Source organism: Echeneis naucrates, chromosome 4, assembly GCF_900963305.1.
Source record: "Echeneis naucrates chromosome 4, fEcheNa1.1, whole genome shotgun sequence".
NCBI classification, from domain to species: Eukaryota; Metazoa; Chordata; class Actinopteri; order Carangiformes; family Echeneidae; genus Echeneis; species Echeneis naucrates.
The window spans coordinates 5,665,039-5,686,400 of record NC_042514.1 but is presented as its reverse complement, the minus strand read 5'-3'; the positions used below and the strand labels follow the sequence as shown (position 1 = coordinate 5,686,400).

General features: G+C 41.1%; 1 protein-coding gene across 4 annotated transcripts in view; it reads right to left on the bottom strand.

Moving 5' to 3' along the window:
* Positions 1-531: 531 nt before the first annotated feature.
* Positions 532-21,362, bottom strand: part of tle5 (TLE family member 5, transcriptional modulator) — a 39,651-nt gene continuing 18,820 nt past the window's right edge. The window contains exons 3-7 of one of the 4 annotated variants that reach the window (XM_029500622.1): positions 18,134-18,197; positions 13,410-13,454; positions 7,212-7,274; positions 6,423-6,497; positions 532-4,434 (exon numbers count right to left, since the gene is read on the bottom strand). In XM_029500622.1, the coding sequence (XP_029356482.1) occupies positions 4,207-4,434; positions 6,423-6,497; positions 7,212-7,274; positions 13,410-13,454; positions 18,134-18,197 (475 nt within the window). In that variant the 3' untranslated portion in view covers positions 532-4,206. The remainder of the gene's footprint in view (positions 4,435-6,422; positions 6,498-7,211; positions 7,275-13,409; positions 13,455-18,133; positions 18,198-21,362) is intronic. The other 3 variants (XM_029500623.1, XM_029500624.1, XM_029500626.1) reach the window with 3 other exon arrangements.

The following is a 21,362-nucleotide window of genomic DNA, read 5'->3' as shown; positions in this document are numbered from 1 at the left end:
TATTTTTATTTACCCAACAACTTATAAAAAGTCTACAAATGGTTTCTTTGGTCACTTTTATACAATGACCAGCCAGAAACCACCATGTGATGCAGCTGTTTGTTTGAGGAACAGTTTATAGACAGGACAAAGCACAATCCAAAGTAAATGTTTGCGTCCAGCGTAATCGATTACATCTCTTATACCAATACTAGTGTGTTTGGAGAGAGTGACAGAGGCACGAGGGAGACCTTAATCCAAAGATCTACAAGTCACTGAACGTGCCCCACAAAATCTGAGACCTGCTGCGTTACCACCATCACACAGTGTAAACAAAAACCCAGAGCACGTTTTGAGTTTAAAGAGTTAGACTGAGAGGATCACTGTGAAGCAAAGAAGAGGAGAAAGGTTTATGATTTGATTGACTTTATTTGTAAGGCACCAGAAGTCCTTCCTTACTGCAGAACATTTCATATTATTTATAGTAAATGTTTGTTGTTCTTTTTTATAGTTTTTTTGTTTGTTTGTTTATTTGTTTAAATGGAGCTATGATTTCAGACACAAAACATTTTTTTTTTTTTTTTTTTTTTTGGCCAAAGTACACACTTTCAGGTTTTACATTATACACAAAATAAGTATTTAAAAAAAGACCTTTACAAAGCTCAAAACGCTTACAATGCTTCACGCTATGGGGGCAAAAAGTTGGGAAGGTGGGATGCGGAATGGGAGTAAAGGAGGATGAGGTCGGTGGGAAGAGGGCTCAAGGTGGTGTGTTGGGGTGGGGGTAAAGGACAAGGAGAAAGGTCGGGGCAAAGGGTCAACGTACTGCAGTTTCCCCCCTGGTGTCACATCGGTTTTGTAACACAATAGCACAAGAATCATCCAGGACAGACAAGAGAAGATGCAGCCATATACACATAAAGCTTTCTATGTATAACTGTATACAGAGGCCAGCACCTCCTACTACTTTAACAAATACATAGAATTTCATTTGTAGGTTAATAACGTCAGCTTTGTAAATCTGGTTCTAGTTCATATCAATTCATATTTAAAAACAAAGAGAGGGAACGAAAATGAGAACCAAAAAAAAACAAAAAACAAACAAACAAAAAAAAACAAAACAAAACATTGCATTGATCCCAGAAAATTTGGACCAAATATTCTTTTTTGAAAAATGTCTCCACGAGAAAGAAATCAATCCGAGTTTCCCTGCAGACATGCACTGATGTGTGTGTTTGTGTGTCGCTTTGCCTACATGCTCTGCATATCACTACAACGAGTACAGTATGTAGCTAGATACATACAGTGTGTGGCTAGATGGGAGGACGATGTGCTGCGAGCTTAATTCACAAGCGGAGTAGCACGATAGCGTTTCACCTCTGTGGTTTATCACTGACGACCAAACCTGTACAACTGTTTTTACACACCTCGTTCACATACAACAATGGGCATCATTGAAGGATTCATCCCACAAACGTTTAGCATCTAAACTTTTGACACGCGAAGGCTTGGACAGTGAAATTCCCTTTTTTTTTTTTTTTTTACATTTGTATTTTATTATTTTGCTTCATGAATTTAAATGACCAACGCATCAAATTTGCACATGAATCAGCAACTTTGTGAGAAAATGTCTCAGTGTTAGTTCAACAATAAAATGTGCTTCATCATTGTGCCAGAGATTTGAGAGAAAAAAAAAAAAAAAAAAAGACTTCATATCTATTCACTCACGTGGTGCAGCCATTAAAACAGCGAGGGAGTTGGTGTGTGTGTGTTCTTGTGTATAATTTCATGCACAAGCTGCGTTCAAACCAACAATCATACAAACACAGGTCACAACAAGATTCTGTCAACTGAATAATCTGCATGGCAACATAAAGGTCAGAGGTCTGAAAGCGGCCTTAACATTTACAGAGAAAGGGGGACCGTGTTTTTGTCTTATTCTTCCTCAGACTCTGCGCTTGACCGACATCTGCCTCACACTCGCAGTAGTTTGGTTCCACCTGGAACGTCACGTCCAAATCATATTAGAAGTCTGAGCTCCGCTGTGCCCAAAAGCCGAATGTCGCTAAAAGTAATTAAACTCAAATGTAAAGGAAAGAGGGCGTTTATTGTGAATTCACAGTGTTTTTAACCTTCACACGAAACACACACACTCATCAGTCCTACAACTGTCTTTAGTTCTCAGGGGGAATTAGTCCGTCTCTGAAATCACTGACAGTGGTATTTAACTCACATTGTGCCTCAAAAACCTTTCATTCACTGTTTCCGATACTATAAACACCCATTAGAGTCCTCTTTTTCATTTTTCAGCACTTCTTGCTTCATTCAAAATTGAAGAAGTGGAGACGAGGGAAGAAAGAAGGCAGCATAAAATACAACAGAAGTCAAGCTGAGAACAATAATATACTGTATGATCCGAGTTTCAACCACTGTGACAAAGTCTAGATGGTAAAGTAAAGTAAGCTGAGGGCATGTGTGGGGATATGGGGGTCTGAGACACAGCCACATTATTCACCAAGTTCCCACCTGATGAGAGGTCTAATGAGACAGTTGTGTAGGTGTGCCGGGTTCAGTGAGATCGGAGCTGCAGAAGTGCTTCATCTGTCATATACCGATATCGTTCTGATACACCTGCCAGATTTCCAGGTAGACGTACAGCCGCCTGCATACCGTAGTGTAAAGTAAATATATGACAGCATAAAGCTGATGCACGGGACAGATATGTTTCTAAAAGCACAGACTATTCCTCGAAGACTGGATCATGACTGGGAGACGTGGACTGACCGCATGCAGGGGTTAATATCACCACTCTAGTCTCTGTATATTATGCTTCGACCCATTTCCCTTGTGTCACAGCCTGTTCTCTGACATCGTCCTCTCCTTTTAGCTCAGGCCTGAACCCTTCGGGGACAGTTCTTCAAAGACGCAAGCTGCCCTCTGCTGTCAAACACACAACGTGCACACTCTTTCCTCTCAGTCTCAGTGCACGTTTAAGATAGATAAAGGTGGCTGGCGGGGGCATGAGTAAGGGAGCGTCTCTGCTCTTTTTGTTGCTGCCTCAGCTCTGTTTAACTTCTAATCAAAATGTCACCTTTCAGTTAAGGTGGATTTATCTGATGTATCGCCTGGGGTCAGGCAGGGATTGTAAATCTGGGGGATTACCACCTGAGGTGGGTTTGTCATGCAGTCTGTCAGCTCCCAGCAGGAAGTTTGCTCTAAGAAGGTGCTTTTCCTTTCTTCATATAAATTTACGATTATACAGAAAATCTCTAGTTTGTCTGAAGGTGTCTTCTTATTACAACAATTCTGCTTTACAAGCAGCAGTTTTTGGTTAGGATGTGGCCGTAGCTGTAAAAAGCAATACAAAAAGGATCATTTCTCTCTCATTAGCACAGGCATTAGAGCAATATTTAAACATTACTCTGATCCATAACAATCCACCTTTTAAAGTCACAGCCAGCTTTTAGCTTGAAATGAATGCATGCGATTTGGACAGCAAAAAACAAAACAAAAAAAATGAAAAAATAAAAAAAAAAACAAAAGAAACATCAACATTTCTGATCTCTGTGAGACCTGATCTTAGGAGAGCGAGATTGTAGAGTGCCTGTGTTGTGTGTGCCACGTTTTACAGCTTGCCAGTGAATCCCTTTGTTTTACATTTCGCCTGTTTTGACACCAGCAGTGTGGTGCGTTCAGTCTCACAGGACGCGTGCTGCCTAAAAACGACCCGCGTAGAACAGAGGCAAGAGTTTTGGGGGAGAGAGCGAGAGGAAGGGAGGCATGAAGAAAAAAAAACTGCAGAAACTAAACAGGAACAAGAAATGATTGACAGCAAGCAACAGAAACAGAAAGTAGTCCTTATTGGAAAAAGTACACAGTAAAACAAAGCTTAATACATGTTTAAAGAAATTTTATAAGATACATGAGGGAGAGACTGAAATGGTGAGAGGGAGGAGGGATAGAAGGACAAAAAAAATAAAAAATCCAGGTGAATATAAAGGAATCAGGGCTCGTCTGACATGAGGGGCAGGTGCCAGATCTGCAATTATGGACGTCGTTCAGGATCTGTAGCTGGAGCTGTGGTGATGGGAATAAAGCCCATGTTTGCTATGGTCAGTTAGAGAGAGACCAGGGGAGAGGCTGTAGGCCAAGGGGAGGAGGGGGGCGGGGGCGCAACTCTGAGGATTCAGGTCTCTGGATAGAAACAGAGCTGAATGGGAACATCATCTAATCGGACTTGTCTCCGTCCTCCTCGCGGTGGCTGTCAACTCCGTCACGTGACGCCTTCTCCTCTTTGGCCAGCTGGGCTTGGGAGGCCAGCAGGGAGGAGAGGGAGAAGAGACTGGAGGAGGTGGTGACAGCGGGGAGGGTTGGCTGGCTCAGGCCCAGAGGCAGGGGGGTCATGGGCAGGGCCAGCCCCTGGAGCTGAGACAGCTGGTGAGCCTGGAGCTGCTGCTGCATGGAAGACAACCAGACACAACTTAGTCACAGCAGGATGGAAATGACACACAAATCACTGCAAAACACTGACACTGTAGGATATGCAAAATCTGCAATGCATGGACTTAATATATTTTGAAATTCTTGTTTAATATATGAGGCCTGAGGCACAGTGCTAATAACTCAAGGACAATAGGACAGATGGAGAGCTAAAATATATGCATGGTAGAAGATGGAAAATGTAAAGTATGCATCAATTTTCAATACATAATCTCAAGAAAACAGCTCAAAACAAGAAAGAGCTGGAGCCTATAAAGAGGGAGTAATATGGCATTAAAAATAGACAAAAAACCCCCATCATCCAACAGAAAACATACGGCATCAAAGCATAAAATCAAGCATATAAAAATACACATAAAAAACCTGTCATAGGAAACACATGTGTTTCAGTTTAATACAAAGACAAATTGTTACTGCCAGGCCTCCGCACTTTAATCACCCCCCACTGCACTTGCACTCAACATGATGACACATTAGTGGGCTGATGTTTGTGACAACAGTGACTGACGTCTCGTAAACAGCATATAACTGCTGGTGCCCAAGCTTGCTTAAGACTACAGCTGTTAAATGAACTGACAAATAAGCTGTAAAGAATGTGTATCAAAATACCGGAAATATATTATTGACAGTCATTTAACAATGCCCCCCCCCCCAAAAAAAAACAAAACAAAAAAACAAAAAAAAAACAAAACATAACCATAACAATAATTCCCTATTTTAGTCGGCGGACTCAGTCATGCACTGGGTGTAGAAGGGCGTCACCAAATCCATCGGACAACAGGACTGATAATTTAATATTCAAATTTAAAAAACAAAGGCATTGAGACCACTGCCACACAACTTTGTAATGTCTCAGTTGGTCACATCTGAGGAAATAATCCTGATGATGTCAAAGTCAAACTAGCCTGAGTTTTAAAACACACGAAGCAGAATAGTCAGTCCAATAAAAGATTCTTTTGAGTTGGAGAATGGGAATTTAAACTAAAAGATTAAGCTATGAGTGCCTCAGTTATTGATCAACAGAAAACAAAATTACTTTTATAATTGACTTGTTTAAGAGTTTAAGGAATTCAAAGTCAAAATGTGAAAAAATTTACAGAGTCCCCGTCTGTCATTTATGAAGATTTGTGCTTTTCTCTCTTATGTGATAGCAAATGCGATATTTTTTATATTTTAGAAAAGGTAGCATGGTTGGAGTGCCGTGAGCTTCAGCAACCCATAAAGACATTTTCCAATATTTTGTGGCATTTTGGAGACCAAAAAAAAGGAAGCGAATCAATAATAGACTCAATGTTAGCTGAAGCTTAAAAACATAAAGTAAATAAAATAAAATAAATCACTCTAAAGCAGGAAGTTAAACATCAGTAATATTCATATCGAGCTGCACTAAGAATGCTCATATTTCTGTCTCTTCCAAGTGCCCCAACATATTGTAGTAAAAATTTCAGCCACATTTTGCATATTAAAGCTGCTATATAAATAATGATTATTATTATTAGAATACTTACTTACTGAAATAGTCCTAGAGGAGAAGTCCTATAAAAAAATCCTTTGAACTGATCTGAATGAACAAAACCTGACTGAAAACAACTAATAAATGTTATGTTCCGCAAATTTAGTATTTATGAAAGGATTGTTGTACAAATTCTCACTCAGTACTAACATGGGTCCGCTCCTCCTTGTAAAAAACTGAAGTCTGAGATGTTATTTGGCTGTTAATGTGACGTTGAACTGCATAAGGCAGAAGAATGAAACTTTGGAAAATACTAAAAAATAAGCTGAGATACCACCTGGGCATCAGAGAATCTAATTTATGAAAGCTCTCGCTGAACCGCTGCTTTAACGATCATCTTAAAAGGCCATCGAAGAAAACGATGGAATTGATCTTAACGATGATTGTGCTTTCCTAATCATCACAAGAACCTGAGGCTGAAACATCGTACCCTTATGATGGAGTTCATCTCCGGGGGAGTGACCTGCTTGGCCCTCTCTATGGCTGCCAGGACCTGCTGCTGGTGCTGGAGACGGGGCGGATGAGGGGTGAATGTAAGAGGAGGAGGGGTGAGGGAGACAATAAAAGTGAAGCAGAAACAAGGGAAGGGAGAGTTTGTGGGGAGAGAGGTGAAAAGGTTAGATCAATATCAGTAGTCCCAACAGAGACCATAACGCTCTCTGGTGGTGAGCCCCCAGCACCCCCACCAATCAGCTATTCGTTCAGACAGACACACACACCAAAGCCTGGTGTGACACTGGTGGATGTATGGTCGGCTGGTGTGCTGTAATGGGTGGAGGTCAACCCCCTGTTGGGCAGATAAGAGCATGGCTTATCGGAATCACACAGCCATTTATTACACTGACACACACAAACACCCACACACATACGAAGGAAAGGAGGAGCAGGATGGAGGGAGGCGAGGTGCAGAGGATAGCAGAGGTGGTGAAAAGGGGGGGGAGGGGGAAGGGAGGTTGAAAATGGCAGAAAGTCGAGGGTGGGGGAGGGAGGAATAAAGCCAAAGTGAGGGAGAAGAACACAGGAAGCGAGTGATGATGAATGACGGCCGGGGCGAAATAGAGAGGAGAGAAGAGGAGGGAAGGAAGCTGAAGAAGGGTCATGGGGGTGGAGAGGTAATGAGGCGGGAATGAGGGTGATCTCATTCCAGGATGTAAGGAATAGGGCGGAGGGTCAGCGGGGTTAGTGACGTCTTTGAGTCAGTGTGTGTGTGAGTGATTACCTCCTGAGACAGGTAGGGGAGTACTTGTGCGCAGATCCCGTTCAATCTCTTCACTATCTCAGCCTGTGGAGAGAGAATTATTTAGCTGAGGGACAACATGAGCATTATTTGAAAGTATAGTAAAACACAGCCCATAAAAAAAAGTTAGTCTCTCAGTGTTTTCCTTCTTCCTGCCCTGTCTCAGGCACAAAGCCCTAATAGTGTTTACTTCTCGATGATTTCAACCTTTCAATCAAAAATAGATCACAAAAAAGTGCCTATGTTAATCATAACACCAGACTATATCATCCAGCGCCGTTTTGTTACATTTGAAAGAGACCACAAATAAACGTGTTCAAAAACAACCCTTTTCCTTCTTGTATGAGACAAGTATATGAGAAGATTGTTCATTGACCTTGATATACGATGGGTAAATCCAAACTCTGGCAACGTGCAATATTCTGCTAAGAAAGACAAACTAAAATGTAGATAGAGTAGATAAAAACTTCTTTTTTTTTTTTAATGTCTTTTCAAAGCAGCAGGTCTGTTTCCTGGACCACAGCAGCACTTGTTAGAGAAATAAAATCGCTGCTGGTTTGATCTGTGGTAAGAAAAAAAATAAGAGACTCATCCTTTAAAGCCTCATTAAACGTAAATCGCCATTCAGCGATTCAAAGCACATTCTCATTGGTATGGGAAACATCTGCTATGACCTTCCCAAACTGGGGCGCCCGTCTTGTATCTCACACACTTACACACACACACACACACACACAAAATCATACTCGCACATATCAGCCATATCAAAATCCCTTTATCACCTCATTAATTAAGTTGCTTGTACCTAATACTCTTTCTCAAAACTCTTGGACACACATGCAATCACACACTTACTCGCATGCACACACCCACACAATGTAACAATCATCAAAGCCACACACACACACACACACACACACACACACACACACACACACACAGGCACAGACCCATACACACACCCTTTCCCCTCTCTCATCATGCACACTTCCTATCTGACTCACATGCAGGTCTATTATCACATTTGGTTGGTAATCATCCAATCCGTCTGAGATATGCAAAGCAGCAGTAATTGTGTTAGAGCCTAATTCGTAGCGCGATGAGGAGAGAGGGGCCCTCCTAACAGTCATTAGGCATGCAGAGCACAGCTCCCCATCAAGCGCTTCACTCCTTTCCGCTCATCATTACACATACACACTCCCTGACATCTCTAAAATGTCTCTACGGGACTCACTCCATGCTAACTATGACTCTTCCTCTTTTTCAGTGCCCTTTATGCTGTCTATCTACCCTCCCCCCCAAACTCTGTGTCTGTCTCTTCTTTTATCTGTGCTCTTTATCATCTTCCTCCCTGCGTCTATCCTTCAGCTTTTTTTTTTTCCTCTTTCTATCTGAATGCGTGCTACGCTCTTTTGTCCTCTCTTAACATTTTTCTCTACTTCATTCCAGCCTTCCTCAAGTGCTACTGAACCACACATTCACTGACAAGAGCATTATATGTTTGCACACACGCACACACACAAAATAAAAAAAAAAAAAAAACCCCACAAAATACAAAACTGGACTGGGAGGTGGGACAGATACATCAAGCACCAGCAGTAGACTGAATTAATTGCTGCTAGAGATGTCTGCTTTTCTTGGTGGTGGCGGGGCAGCTACTGAAATATGCTTTATCTTCTGTAATTTGAAAACATGGACTCAAAAGGGAAGGCAAACATTCAAAACAAACAAAAAACAAAAAAATATGTTTTTCAAGGAATCGTGGAAAGCAGCCTGAACAAACCTAACATTTCATACAGTGCCTCAGGTTGGTCCTGCTTTTGTCCCTGTATGATCCATCATTGGAGTGTCTTGTTTCCTGTCAGGAGTACATGATACTTCAACACCTACAAATGCGCCATCATTTCACAATCAAAAGCCACATACGGACTGCAGCTATCACATCAACATCATTCGGTTACAAGAACATTTTATTCAAAATCCTGTTCTTGAAAACGATTTTGAAGCACTTGTCCTCCACTATTTATAATATAAATATTATGCACTCCTGCTTCTCTGCAGTTCAGAGAACTATTGTACATTTCACTCCACTTGTTGGGGTACTTGCTTTCCTCTCCATTCCCTCCCTTATGTCAGCTCTGAGCTCCCATCCCATATGTTTCTTGTTAGTGCCGAGTTTGCTTTGCTCAGTCTGTGCGTGTCATTCAGTCCCCTTCCTGCTATTCCATCTGTGCACTTTTTTCCTGATCAATTCATCAAGACTCAAGATTCATCAAGCAATCAGCCAACACTGGTTCTTCTTTTCACTCTTCGCTGGATTGTTCGTTTACTGATGCAAGCTCTGCCTTATTTGCTAGTACCTGCTCCTCCAGTCCATCTTTTGTCCTGTCCCGTATTTCCAAATCACCCAGCACACAGGTTTGTCAGCTGTAGCTCAGGAGCCAGTGCATGTCCTACCAAACTTCAGCCAGTTTTCTGTCTGCTCTGTCCCTGTCAAACCCCCGAGCTGAACATTCAGCTCCAACTTAAAGAGCTACAACTTAATAAGCAGCTTAGATGTTAATCCGGTCTTATAATAAAACACTTTAAAAAGGGTAATTCTGCATTATAAATACTTTTGTAATGTGGTGGGAAAATCGTGAAAAAGGTTTTGCAGAAATCAAGCTGTCAAGAGTCAAAAACAAAATGTATTTAGTTTCCAAACGTGTGAGACAAAGAAAACAGCAGAGTCTAAAAGTAAAGGTGCTGAGAAACGATCTGATCATCCGTTATCAAAGCAGTTAGCAATCGAATCTACATTGACCGGCTAATGGACCAATCAGGGACCATGAGACAGTCGTGTTTTCTTCAGCTGAAGAAGAAGAATTTCAACCACAGCCCACAAGATGAGATTATACTGACTCAGCACTTCTTTCCACATCGCTGTAGACCACTGTCTATGGTTTTTGCACCATTCAACTCTCACATGAGCATTTATCTTCGTAATGAGGGCTTTATGCACTGCAACCCTACTATAATATCCCCTTTTACGTAACTGCCGACAGTCTGATCACGTCCTGAATTGTCATTTACAGTCACCTGAGGAAGAGTTGCTCCTCTGTTTTTCCTTACGTATCGCACTAATGCACGAGTGTCATAAAATGTGTAAACCACAATTTACTGTCGTGTACAGAGCGGTGCAGCTTTTGTCACTGAAACTCCTGCCATCCGTGCCACCACAGTGAACTCTTGATATAAAATCAGAACCAACTGAATGTGCTTGTCATGTTTTTACTTGCCACAAGGCATAATGGGATGTTAACTGCTTAATTGCCCGATGCAGTGCATCTGTGCGACGACGTCTGCATTTGTGCACCTGTCTATAAATTCAAGAGTGTGTTTTCAGGTAGGACACAAAAGACGAACAGGAAGAATAGCGTCATGAAAAGCAGAAAAACTGAAAGACACAGCTACACTTCCATTTAGCATATTCCCAGTTCAAACCACAACACAACCCTGTTTCTCCCCGCTAAGACAAAACAGACAGACACAGAGGGGAGACAAGAGAACAGAAAGAGAGAGGCAGTGAACAGCCAGAGTGGAGAGGCATTTTTTGAATTGAGTAGGACAGAGTGATCAAGAGGGAGCAATTGAATGTGTGAGAGTGCAAGAGAGAAAGAAAGAGAGGGAAATAGAGACAGAGGTGGGAAGAGGAGGAGTAGGAGCAGAGGAGGGAAAGGGCGGTGTTGGGGCTCTGCACAATAGGCCTAGACATGAATGCTCCTCGACACTCGTTTCCACACATCCCCTTCAATTTCTCTCTAATGGAACTAGCAACTCTCTGCACCCACTCACACTGTGCACAAAGAAAGCACGGGTGTGCACGGAGACACACACACACACAGCTGGGCAGTATAACAGGCGCACAAATGAACAATAACACAGAACCACTTGTGAGCATGTGCCAGTAGCACACACACAAATATAGAATATGAACTAAGAGCAATGGGCGCACACATATGCATGCATGCATGCATGCAGTGTCTCTCTCTCTCACACACACACACACACACACACACACACACACACACACACACACAGACATGGAATGACACACTTGCAAACACACAACCACACTGACAGTGAATTTCATCCCTGTCAGATAAGGGAAAAGGGGCGTGATGAATCACACACACAAAGCTATGGTTATGTGTGGCTGTGGTTGTGTGTGTGTGCGTGTGCGTGTCCTGCATGTATCACAGTGCCTGTGCTGTGCCTCCTACCTAAGAGTTTGTGTGGGTGCATATTTGTGACAGTCTTTAAATCACAGAAGCTGCTACTTCTGTATGTGTGTGCGTCCATTTGTCAAAGCACACTCTGTTCTTCCAATATGGCTGTCAGCATGTGCCGTCAATCATAAGACTGTGTGTGCGTGTGTGTGTGCGGACAGCCAACACCAGACGAGGTCACTGATAAGGGCTGGCCCTTCGGAGGACCATCACTCTCTCCCTCCTACAGGCTCAGCATAAATTACTCCCCCAGCTTCAGCCAGACAAACTGATGGATGAACATCCACCTGTCAGCCCTCTCCTCTGTGGATTTGGGCTTCCTTTTATTTTCTGTTTCAAAATGGTTTACAGGATCCAACATCAGTGTCTTCATTGGATTTAGCAAATAATAACAGTTTTCTTTTTAAATAAAAAATAGAACAAGAGGATACAGCGCAGAAATCAAATGACTGCAAAATAGAAGTCAAATTTTTTCTACAATACCTAACCTTGGGAGACTTTTTTTTTTTTTTTTTTTTTAAATGGACACTTGTCCATCCTCCCCAGAGGTCAGCAAAAAAGCTAAAGCCCTTGGAGCTTGGATTTTACGCAGAGCCTGAAGTGACATCATTCATTTGCCCCAAACACCAAGACTGTCTCTGTAATTCACACCTGCCAATCAGGGAGGTGCAGGTGTGTGGTGGAGCAAAGGGGTTGGAAATGCACAGCTGCGTCTGCGTCTATTGAGTAAAAAGTGTTGGGTTGGGTAACTTTAGAAGTTCAAGGTTTTAGGTGTAAAACTCTTATTGTGTTTTTTTTTTTCCCTCTTTCTCAGATAATGTTAAAGGAATGGCAGCTGGGCCACCTCCAAGGTTCTGATGGCCATGAAAGTATGAACAACAAGAAACTATGATAAATGCACTGCGATGAAGGACTGATAGTCCTTGAGAAGTTTAATCACAGAGTTGAAAATGAACTTATCTGCACCTCTAATGGCCGGCGGAAGTTAACAAGCTCTTGATGGTTTCTCTATCTAACTCACAGCTGGTGGGAAGGTGTGTAATAGTGAATTCCTGCTCACAGTCAGTAGATGAAAAGGTTCAGTAAAATAACTGGATTCCACAGATTTATTCATTGCAGTGTTGTACCGATTTTCTGCTCACAAAATAAAGTTTAAATGGTCAGGCCATAATTTTAATTTTGAGCATAGTAAAGGATACAGGTGACCTTTGTCGGCAGAAAACTGTTTATCATGCATCAATAGACTTGATGCTGTCTGTGACAGTATTGATATTTACTGCCACATTCTGCTTTTCCACTTAAAAACATTATCACACCCTGAGAATGGATTTGTCATGGCTGGACCGGCCATCGGGATCAATGGGAGGAATCCCACTGCACGGGTTACTTACAGACTGTAAGTAAAGATGGACAGAGCCTCACTGATGTCCCCCACAGGTCTCAGAGGAGCAGTACCGAAGCTGAGAGTGGGCCATTCTGCCGTCACCATCTTGGCAGTGCTGGACTACCCCAAACGGTCGCTTTCACAGCTTTTAACTGCCTCCATTGAGCATGAGACTAGGCTCACTGGACAGTCACAACAGAGCTGTATGTGTATTGTTCAGTTATTTATTTAACACAAGGGGACTTCAGCCTTCAATGTTTAACTGGCTGCATACAAATAATACAAACACAAAATGTTGAAATGAATAGCTAACCTTTTTTTTTTTTAATGTCGTGGAGAAGTTTACAGTCAGAGACTGACTTCAACAGACCAAGTGCTTTAACCAACTAACCAACATAAACACAATCAAACAGACTGACAGATGGAAGATAGTACACACATACATGCATGCAATCTGCTCTTTGTAGACACATAACTGCTATTTAACGGGAACAGCTTTTTTTCTACAAAGATTAAATGTACACTCACCTGTTTATGCATCTCAATATTGAGCCCATATGACATCTCATAGTACTAAAGACAAAAAGAAAAAAAATTATTAATAACACATGCAATTCTTCTATAGTGACACTGTATTAGCATTTACTGTGTGAGAGAAATCATTTGTGGTACAATTGTTGGTTACAATGTTGTTAATTCAGAATGTGGGTTACAATTCACACTATAAAAAGCATATTAAATATCTAAAAAAATATATATACACACTATACTAAGTAATACATGATAAGAAAATGTGAAATTTCCCAGGTTTCCCCTTTCCTGAAAACTCAAACTATAAATCACAAAACTGAAATCTAGATAATAAAAGCCTAGGCTGAAAATAAACCAAATAATCACTAATCACAAAGTAGACCCTCAATCCAAAATGGAACATTTTCAGCAACTTAATGACTCGCAATATCTCACATTTTGACTCTACAAACATATCCACACAAGCCTGTATGCATGCACACATACAAATAGAGGATACAATAGAGGAAAGACAGCAGAGAACGAGTCTCTGTTGTGTGCATGAGTGTGTACGTGTGTGAGTGTGTGTGCTCAGTGTTAATGAGAGGGCCACCCTCTAGGCGTCAACCCTGTTAATCACCCACTCTGTCTGCAGGGGGACTGGCTCTGTCACTGAAAAACAAACAGCACACAGATCTCTCTCACATAAATGTACACACACTCGCACACAAACACGCACTGCTTTGACGCTCGCCAGCTCTTTCTCACATGCGCACGACTGTTGTTTTCTCTTTGATCTCACACTGTTTCTATCTTGTACGTGAATGCACATGCACACACAGTGAACAAACACACACACACACGCACTCCCTCTTTTTCTGCATAGCTGTTTGGGCCCAAACAGCTATACAGCTCCCTAAAGTAATTACAGCGCTGGGGAAATGGAGGTGCTACCGCTGGCTGGGGGAGTGGGGCAACCTGATATGCTATTAGAGGAGTTGTGTGGGTGGGGGGGTGGGTGTTGTTGTGGGGCTACAAAGCGAGGTCTGCCACTGATGGAGTGGTAGTGCGATTAACAGTCTGTGTCTCTCTGGGTGTGTTTGTCCAAGTGAAGGAGGAGTAATGCTGCATTCACAATTTAATTTTACAGCTAAATTTTGAACCAAACCTGTATATTTAAACTGAAGAATCCTTCTTTACCTTTGAGGAACACTTTTGCAAATCCATGATTTGATGATCCTAGCTAAAAGAAGCATCCATGCAAGCATATATAATTTCATTGCCTTGACAGTAAAGGTTGTCAGTCCTCATTAGAGCTATCACTTAAACAAGACAAAACAAACAAACCAAAACAAAATAACAACAACAAAAATCCCAACCAACTAAACAAACAAACAAACATGTAATCTAGTATAATAAATCCATGATATGTAAATAAGTTGCAGAAATGATTCACCCATGGCACCTCTGCTGCTTCATCAACTAACAACCTAATAAGAAGCGTCACATTTGTTGTCATGGTAACCATGCTGCAGCAGCCACCTGTCTCACCTCTAGCCGGATCAGGATCACAAAAACTTAAAAAGATATTAAACAATAAGCACGCCCTCGTATTTGAAAAACTGCAACTTGTGACTATTTGGAATTTATACTTGAAAATGTGAATGACAATGAATCAATTATAAATTACATCCTGCAATTTTTCTGCATATTGACAAGTTGTTGCAGCTCTAATCTGTGGTTTTGAATATACCTTTGCAATAGTCACCTTTGATGTGAGCCACTTTCATCTGTGACTCCTCTCCACAAAACATCTCAGGCTACATGAATACAACAAGAGCGGTTTGGCTGTGAGGTAATATTCTCTTCAGCGATGTTCGACACATTTGCATGTAACAAATGAATGATGAGATGGTGCTACAACGTTTGAGGAAATAAATCCTTTGCTGAACAGACTCTCGTCTCATCCTCTGAAATTCATTGCATGTAAATGTCTTTGTCTGGTTTCTTTTAGTGTTTTGATTGTCCAAATGTATTCATTAGGACATAGAGGTGATTTACAATAGAATGAGTGTATTTACCCCAAAAAAAAAAAAAAAATTAGATCAAAGCTAAGAGTTACAATGGAGAGAAAAAAAAAAAGCAAAGCACTTTTGTGGCCAAAAATAAAACAGCTGCAGGACACAGTGTGCTGTACAGTACTCTACAAACTGATCATTACGAATACCAAAAAAATTTCAAAATTAAAGCCCTAGATTTTCCTGTCTTTTGTGTGTGATAATATCAGCCTGTAGGCAACCAATCATCCTGGTGGACATTTACCCAACCATCAAAGAGGTCTTGAAATGTTGCCTTATTGAGGAAGTGATTTTTCTGCACACCCTGTAAACACTTAATTCACCGTTTACCTTAATCAAGATCAAGCTTAATAATGAAGCCCATTAAATACAAAAGGAAACAAGTACGTCAGACACATTTTAAAGTAGACATTTTTGCATTTGAAAACATTTGAGGAATAGTTTCTTAGTTATAATTTTTAACAAGATAGTGCTCATGCATGTATTTGCGTATGAATTGCTGCCATCACGCTGAATGACTGTTTTGAGCGTGTGTGTGTGTGTGTGTGTGTGTGTGTGTGTGTGCGCGCTGGCAGGATGATGGTAGAGAGAGCAGTGCAGCGGCACAGATTAGATGAGATTAAAGCCAGTCAGAGGATCAATTAGAGGCAAAACATCAGACGGCTACACAGCCACAGCCAGCAACAATGAGATTAGCCCCGAGGTGGAGCAGAGAGTGGGGTGAGCACATCTGTGTGTGTGTGTCCCTGTGACCATGTACATGTCGAGATAGGCAGAGGGGGACATGGGGAAGGAGAGGAAATGATGGGGGGTTGGGGAGAAGGCAATCACACATACAGTAACGCCTAAAAATAGGAAAGTGAATAACAAGGGTTTTTCCAAGTTATTTGAATTATGGCGTATATTGTGTGTTGGGTATCAAATCTTTTAATGATTCATTACTCAGATCTCAGGTCATTGTAATTTTACCTAAAACAAACAGGTAAACAATCTCAGTGGATTTTTACAAACAGATAAAACCAAAAGACCAAGTGTACCCAAAAATCAGCAATTATACATCATTACAAAGGACTTTCTGGTTGTGTGTGTGTACAGATATAATAGCAGATAGTTGACACTATATGCTTCTCTATGAGATGTGGTTGAAATGTTACTCTGATTAAACTATGCATCATTTTAATCAAACAACAAAATACATGAAAAAAATGTTCATGACAGTCAACAGAAAGTGGAAAACAAAACCCCATGCATTGTTCACCCACCTGTCCACCTCGAACCTTTTCACTCTGCAGACTTAATGTATAGTAACAAAACCAACATCCTCTTTTGCTCCCAAAGGACAATCATCTTTTTTTCTAAAGCATAGATCATGGACATCTAGTCTTTGTTCTGGAGGCTATTTTGAATTATTTACCAACATCCTTTTCCCACCAAAATTAGCAGGCGTACCCTGTCTTTTTTACTTTAATACATCTGTGTTAACCCAGTGCAAGAGCAATACATGTTGAGTTCGCCTTTCTGTTTGCACTGTTGCGCTGAAGACAGACAACCCTGAAGATCAATGTCATCACATGTACTTACAGAGCAAATGCACACAGACCCAGGACAGATAATATGAGCAGCTAGCTGCTGTGCAAAAGCTTTAAATTGAAGTGTTGCATCTCGTCACCAAGTTGGTGCTGCCCTAAAAGTTATTTCTGAGCTTTAGCTCTCTGTCCCATGAAGGTGGAGCCGTGATGTTTCTGGTATAACAGCACCGTGCTGGACAGGCAGCAGGTCTGTGTACAAGTTTCTAAAGTTGTAAACAGTAAAGAGATAATTACGGCTTGAGTTCCATTAAAAAACGTTCAGTAAACTCTGATCAGAAAAATAAATAGGACTCACTTCAAAAGGCCTGTGTCTGCCCAAAGCTGTGGGTAACAAAGGGCTAACTGCTGCTTACAGCACGGAGGGCAATCTCTCACTGCTGTGGACATATTTGTTGGTAACAGTGCAGCAGAATACTCCAGAACAGGTATATCAACTACTACAAAAGACCTGAGCAATTTCAGTTAGTAGAGCACCTTTCAGTAAAGTATGCTTTGATTTCATCATTCTCATAAAAGCAGACGGCTGTAGCATTCTTTCATACATTTTATTTTTCCAATAAAAAAACCCCTGAATACTCCCACATACTTTTCTCTGCTTTTTCTCTTTGACGAGGCCAGTTAGTTGAACTGCTAGTTGCGTTTAATGTTGCAACTCAGTGAACTGAACAAATTAAATGGTTTGGCACACAGTGACAAGAAGAATCAACAGTGAAATTAGGAAATTCCTATTCCTATTAGTTGAGTATAGTTATAGAACAGATGGCACATATGAAAGTACAAATCTGAATAGCAATAAATTGGAATGACTTATTAAAAGAGAAATTGACGAGGAGAGTGGAGGTGAGAAGCAGAGAAATAATAATTAGCGCACAGAATGAAAAGAACAACAGAGAATAACTTCTTTGCAAATAAACATAAATATATTCAGCAATATCTCTCCAAAAACCAAGAAGGGAATAACTACAAACATTACTTAAATAGAAATGCATGGTGTCAAAAAAAATAAAATAAATAAATACATTTAAGAACACACAAATTTCACATTTGGTGCACACACACACACAACTTCACTCACCATGATATAATGACGCTGCATCTCTGACTTCTCACTGGCCAACTTGTCACACTCAAGCTTCAAACTGGGGGAGAGAGGAAGAAGAGGGGAGTCAGACCTTGTTAGTCAGCTTGACAGTCCTCCTAAAGTGCTGACACCGGGTGACTTCTGCCCGCTCTTCATCATCATTACCTCCACTTTCACCAACAGCAATGTCATCACTTCCATCGTCACTTCAGCCCTCATCACTGCCTCTACATTCATCATCATCAGTGCCACTTCTGTTGTCATCACTCAGCCACCATTACCATCTTTATCATCCTCACAACTACCCTCCATCATCATCACCATCATCATTACCACCGCCGCCATCCTCACCTTTACTAGTCAGCAGTACAGAGCTTGTCAATTGAAAGGGGAAGGTCAAACTTGTTCTGAACCTCAGCGATATATCAAATCAAAATGTCTGTTTTATAAATCAGACAAGAGGAAAGCGTTAATACAGTGTTGGAGCGTTTCCTGTGACCCAGTCCCTATGACAGCCATTAGCTGTAATCATGTCAGGGCTGATGTTATGCGAGGCGACAGGACAAAGGATGACACGTCAACAAGTCAGCTCGATGCCAGTCTCTGCAGGCATCATCTGAGGTGAGGACTGGATAAGACTCGGCTCAAATAAAGATATGCGCCAGCACACGGTGGGTAGGTTCAGATTTAGGGTAAGTCGGAAACCTGTTTGATGGTGTGTGTATGTTTATGCTAGGATGTTCTTCTCAGCTGTCTGTGAGAATGACAGCCCGACTGCAGTCAGTCCTGGCTGAATGTTCATCACCTTCCATCTTAGCTGGCAGAATGAACACAGTTTTACAAATGGCCAATCATGTGAGCTAATTCTTACACACAGTATTTCAGCGCTTCTATACTCATCACAGCAGCTGCAGAGTTGGCAGGTAGTTAACTTATTCATCCCCGTCTGAGCTACAATTTTGTTGATGATGCATATTATAAACACTGAAATATATATAAATTGGGGTTTTATTTGATGTTCAAATGAAACTTCCAGAATGAGTTTGTGCTTGCATTTATGTTTAACAAATCAGGATGACAATATGGTTTGTTTGTTTTTTATTTAGCTTAACATGTAATGAAACACTTCATCTATTTCTTGCACTGGAAGTTAATAAAGCATACTTTGGGTAAATGGCATAGAAACGTCCTTGAGGTTGTCAATCCATCATGGGGATAACACAACACACAATGGAGCAATTTACCAGTGCACCTGAAGGAATCGCTCATGAACATCAGAGGACTGTAAATATGAGAGTGAAGAATCACATTTTGGACCCTGGTTGCTACACAGCAACATCCCAGGTGCTCCCCTTCAGTTTAGAAAGTGCTGGTTGAAATATATATTTTGGCTCACACAGAAATCGGTCCTGTAATGACCCAGAGTGGGTGTATTTGTTTTTAGGTTACACTGGTGATGTTCAACAGCCACAATGCTCATTACGCAGAGCCCCTTTCTAAATGTCAGAGTTAATCATCTAATAATAGCATCCTGATGTGTTTTCAATTTTGCCAAATGAGTCTGCCGGCTATTAGGGATCAGCTGCCCTTACACTGGTCCCAGGAGTTAAAGCTGAATGAGGCCAAATGATGGGCTTGTGTGCAATTATGCTTAGTTGAAATTATCTTTAATTGTGGTACATTAAAGTAAAAAAAGGTTTCAAAAATATGAATTGATGCAGTGATTACTCAATTGATCAATAAAACACAAGGTATTTAAAAGTGTTGTTTTGTCTTTGTTTTTATTTATTTTTGTGGTTTTGTTACTGTTGTGATGTTCCTGCAGTGCAGTACCTTTACATATTATTTTTTTCTTCATTGCAGCTGATGATACATCCTTGTTTCTCTTTGTTGATTTCAATCTAACAGCTCTTCTTCTACACCTAAAGCAGCATAGTGGATATTTGACTGTAGGTTAAAGCACAGTCATGCCATTAACTACCATTTATATGCTGATGATACACAAATATATATCCCTGCAAAACCAGAACCCCCCACTAACTTGTGCACCTAACATGCCCCCCAAAGATTGTCTAGGTGCCATTAAAATTTGTACAATCACATTTTTCCCACAAAGTTTGTCTCTTCTGAGACACAAAAAGCACAAAAACACATTTTAATTTAATGATTTGATTACTGTTATACTTTGTGCTGGCATAAATGCGAAAACATTTCATAGAAATCAAATATTAAGAAATGCAGCAGCCAGACTATTAACTAAAACTAAGAATAAGGCGAGATCATATTACCCCCCCTTAAGGTTTCTACATCGGCTACCAGTCGAAGATCAGAATCGATTTTAAGATTCTACTCAACTTTTAAAGCACTTTACGGCCCCAGACCATATATCTGAATTAATTGCTCTGCACATAGTCGAAGCTCATTAGTCAAGAACTTAGTTCCAATGTCAAGATACAAGACCAGAGAAGACAGAGCTTCTGTTCAATCACTTTGAAAAACACATTTCTTTTGAAGCTCCTGATTTTGAATTGGTCCCTCATTCAGGCATTACTTATTTGTTTTCAGTTTCAATTACATGGTTATTTTTTTCTGGAGTAATTAGCCTGCATGTGTTTGTTTTCTGATATGCTTTTTTCTAAATGAAGCCATTTGCAGTCTTTGATTTTGACATGTGCTGGAAATGATCATGGTTACTTACACCGTGACATGCAACAGATGCCCAACCTGACCAACTGTCAGGGATTGGGGATGGCTTTTCTTTTTTCTTTTTTCGCTGCTGGTGTGAGGGCTGATTTTATTCTGCTGCCTTTTTCCTGTGTGTGAATGAGCAGCCTCCAGTTTTACAAAACGCTCCCCTTCCCTCCTACATAAAACCCTTCCTGCTATCCCTATGTTCCTGCGTAGGCTGTGTGGTGGGTTGTCATGACGACAGGCCTCCCTGCTGCCAGTCTACCTGGGATTGGCTTTGTGCCTCCTCTGATTGGTGCTCAGCAGCCCCTGGGCCTGTGCCGCTACTCTCAAACGACACTTTGATGGAGTTTTATTGCCGATTCTTCCGTCTCTAAATCGCTCGTGCTGTCATCTTTATTTTGATTTATGTATTCCCTGATCTATTTATGCATGTGAACGAGGGAAAGGAAGGGAAGAGGGGGTGGGGGAAGAGGAGGGGTGTGGGAGGAGGAAGACAGCGACAGCTACAATGCTTGCTACTATACCCGAGGGA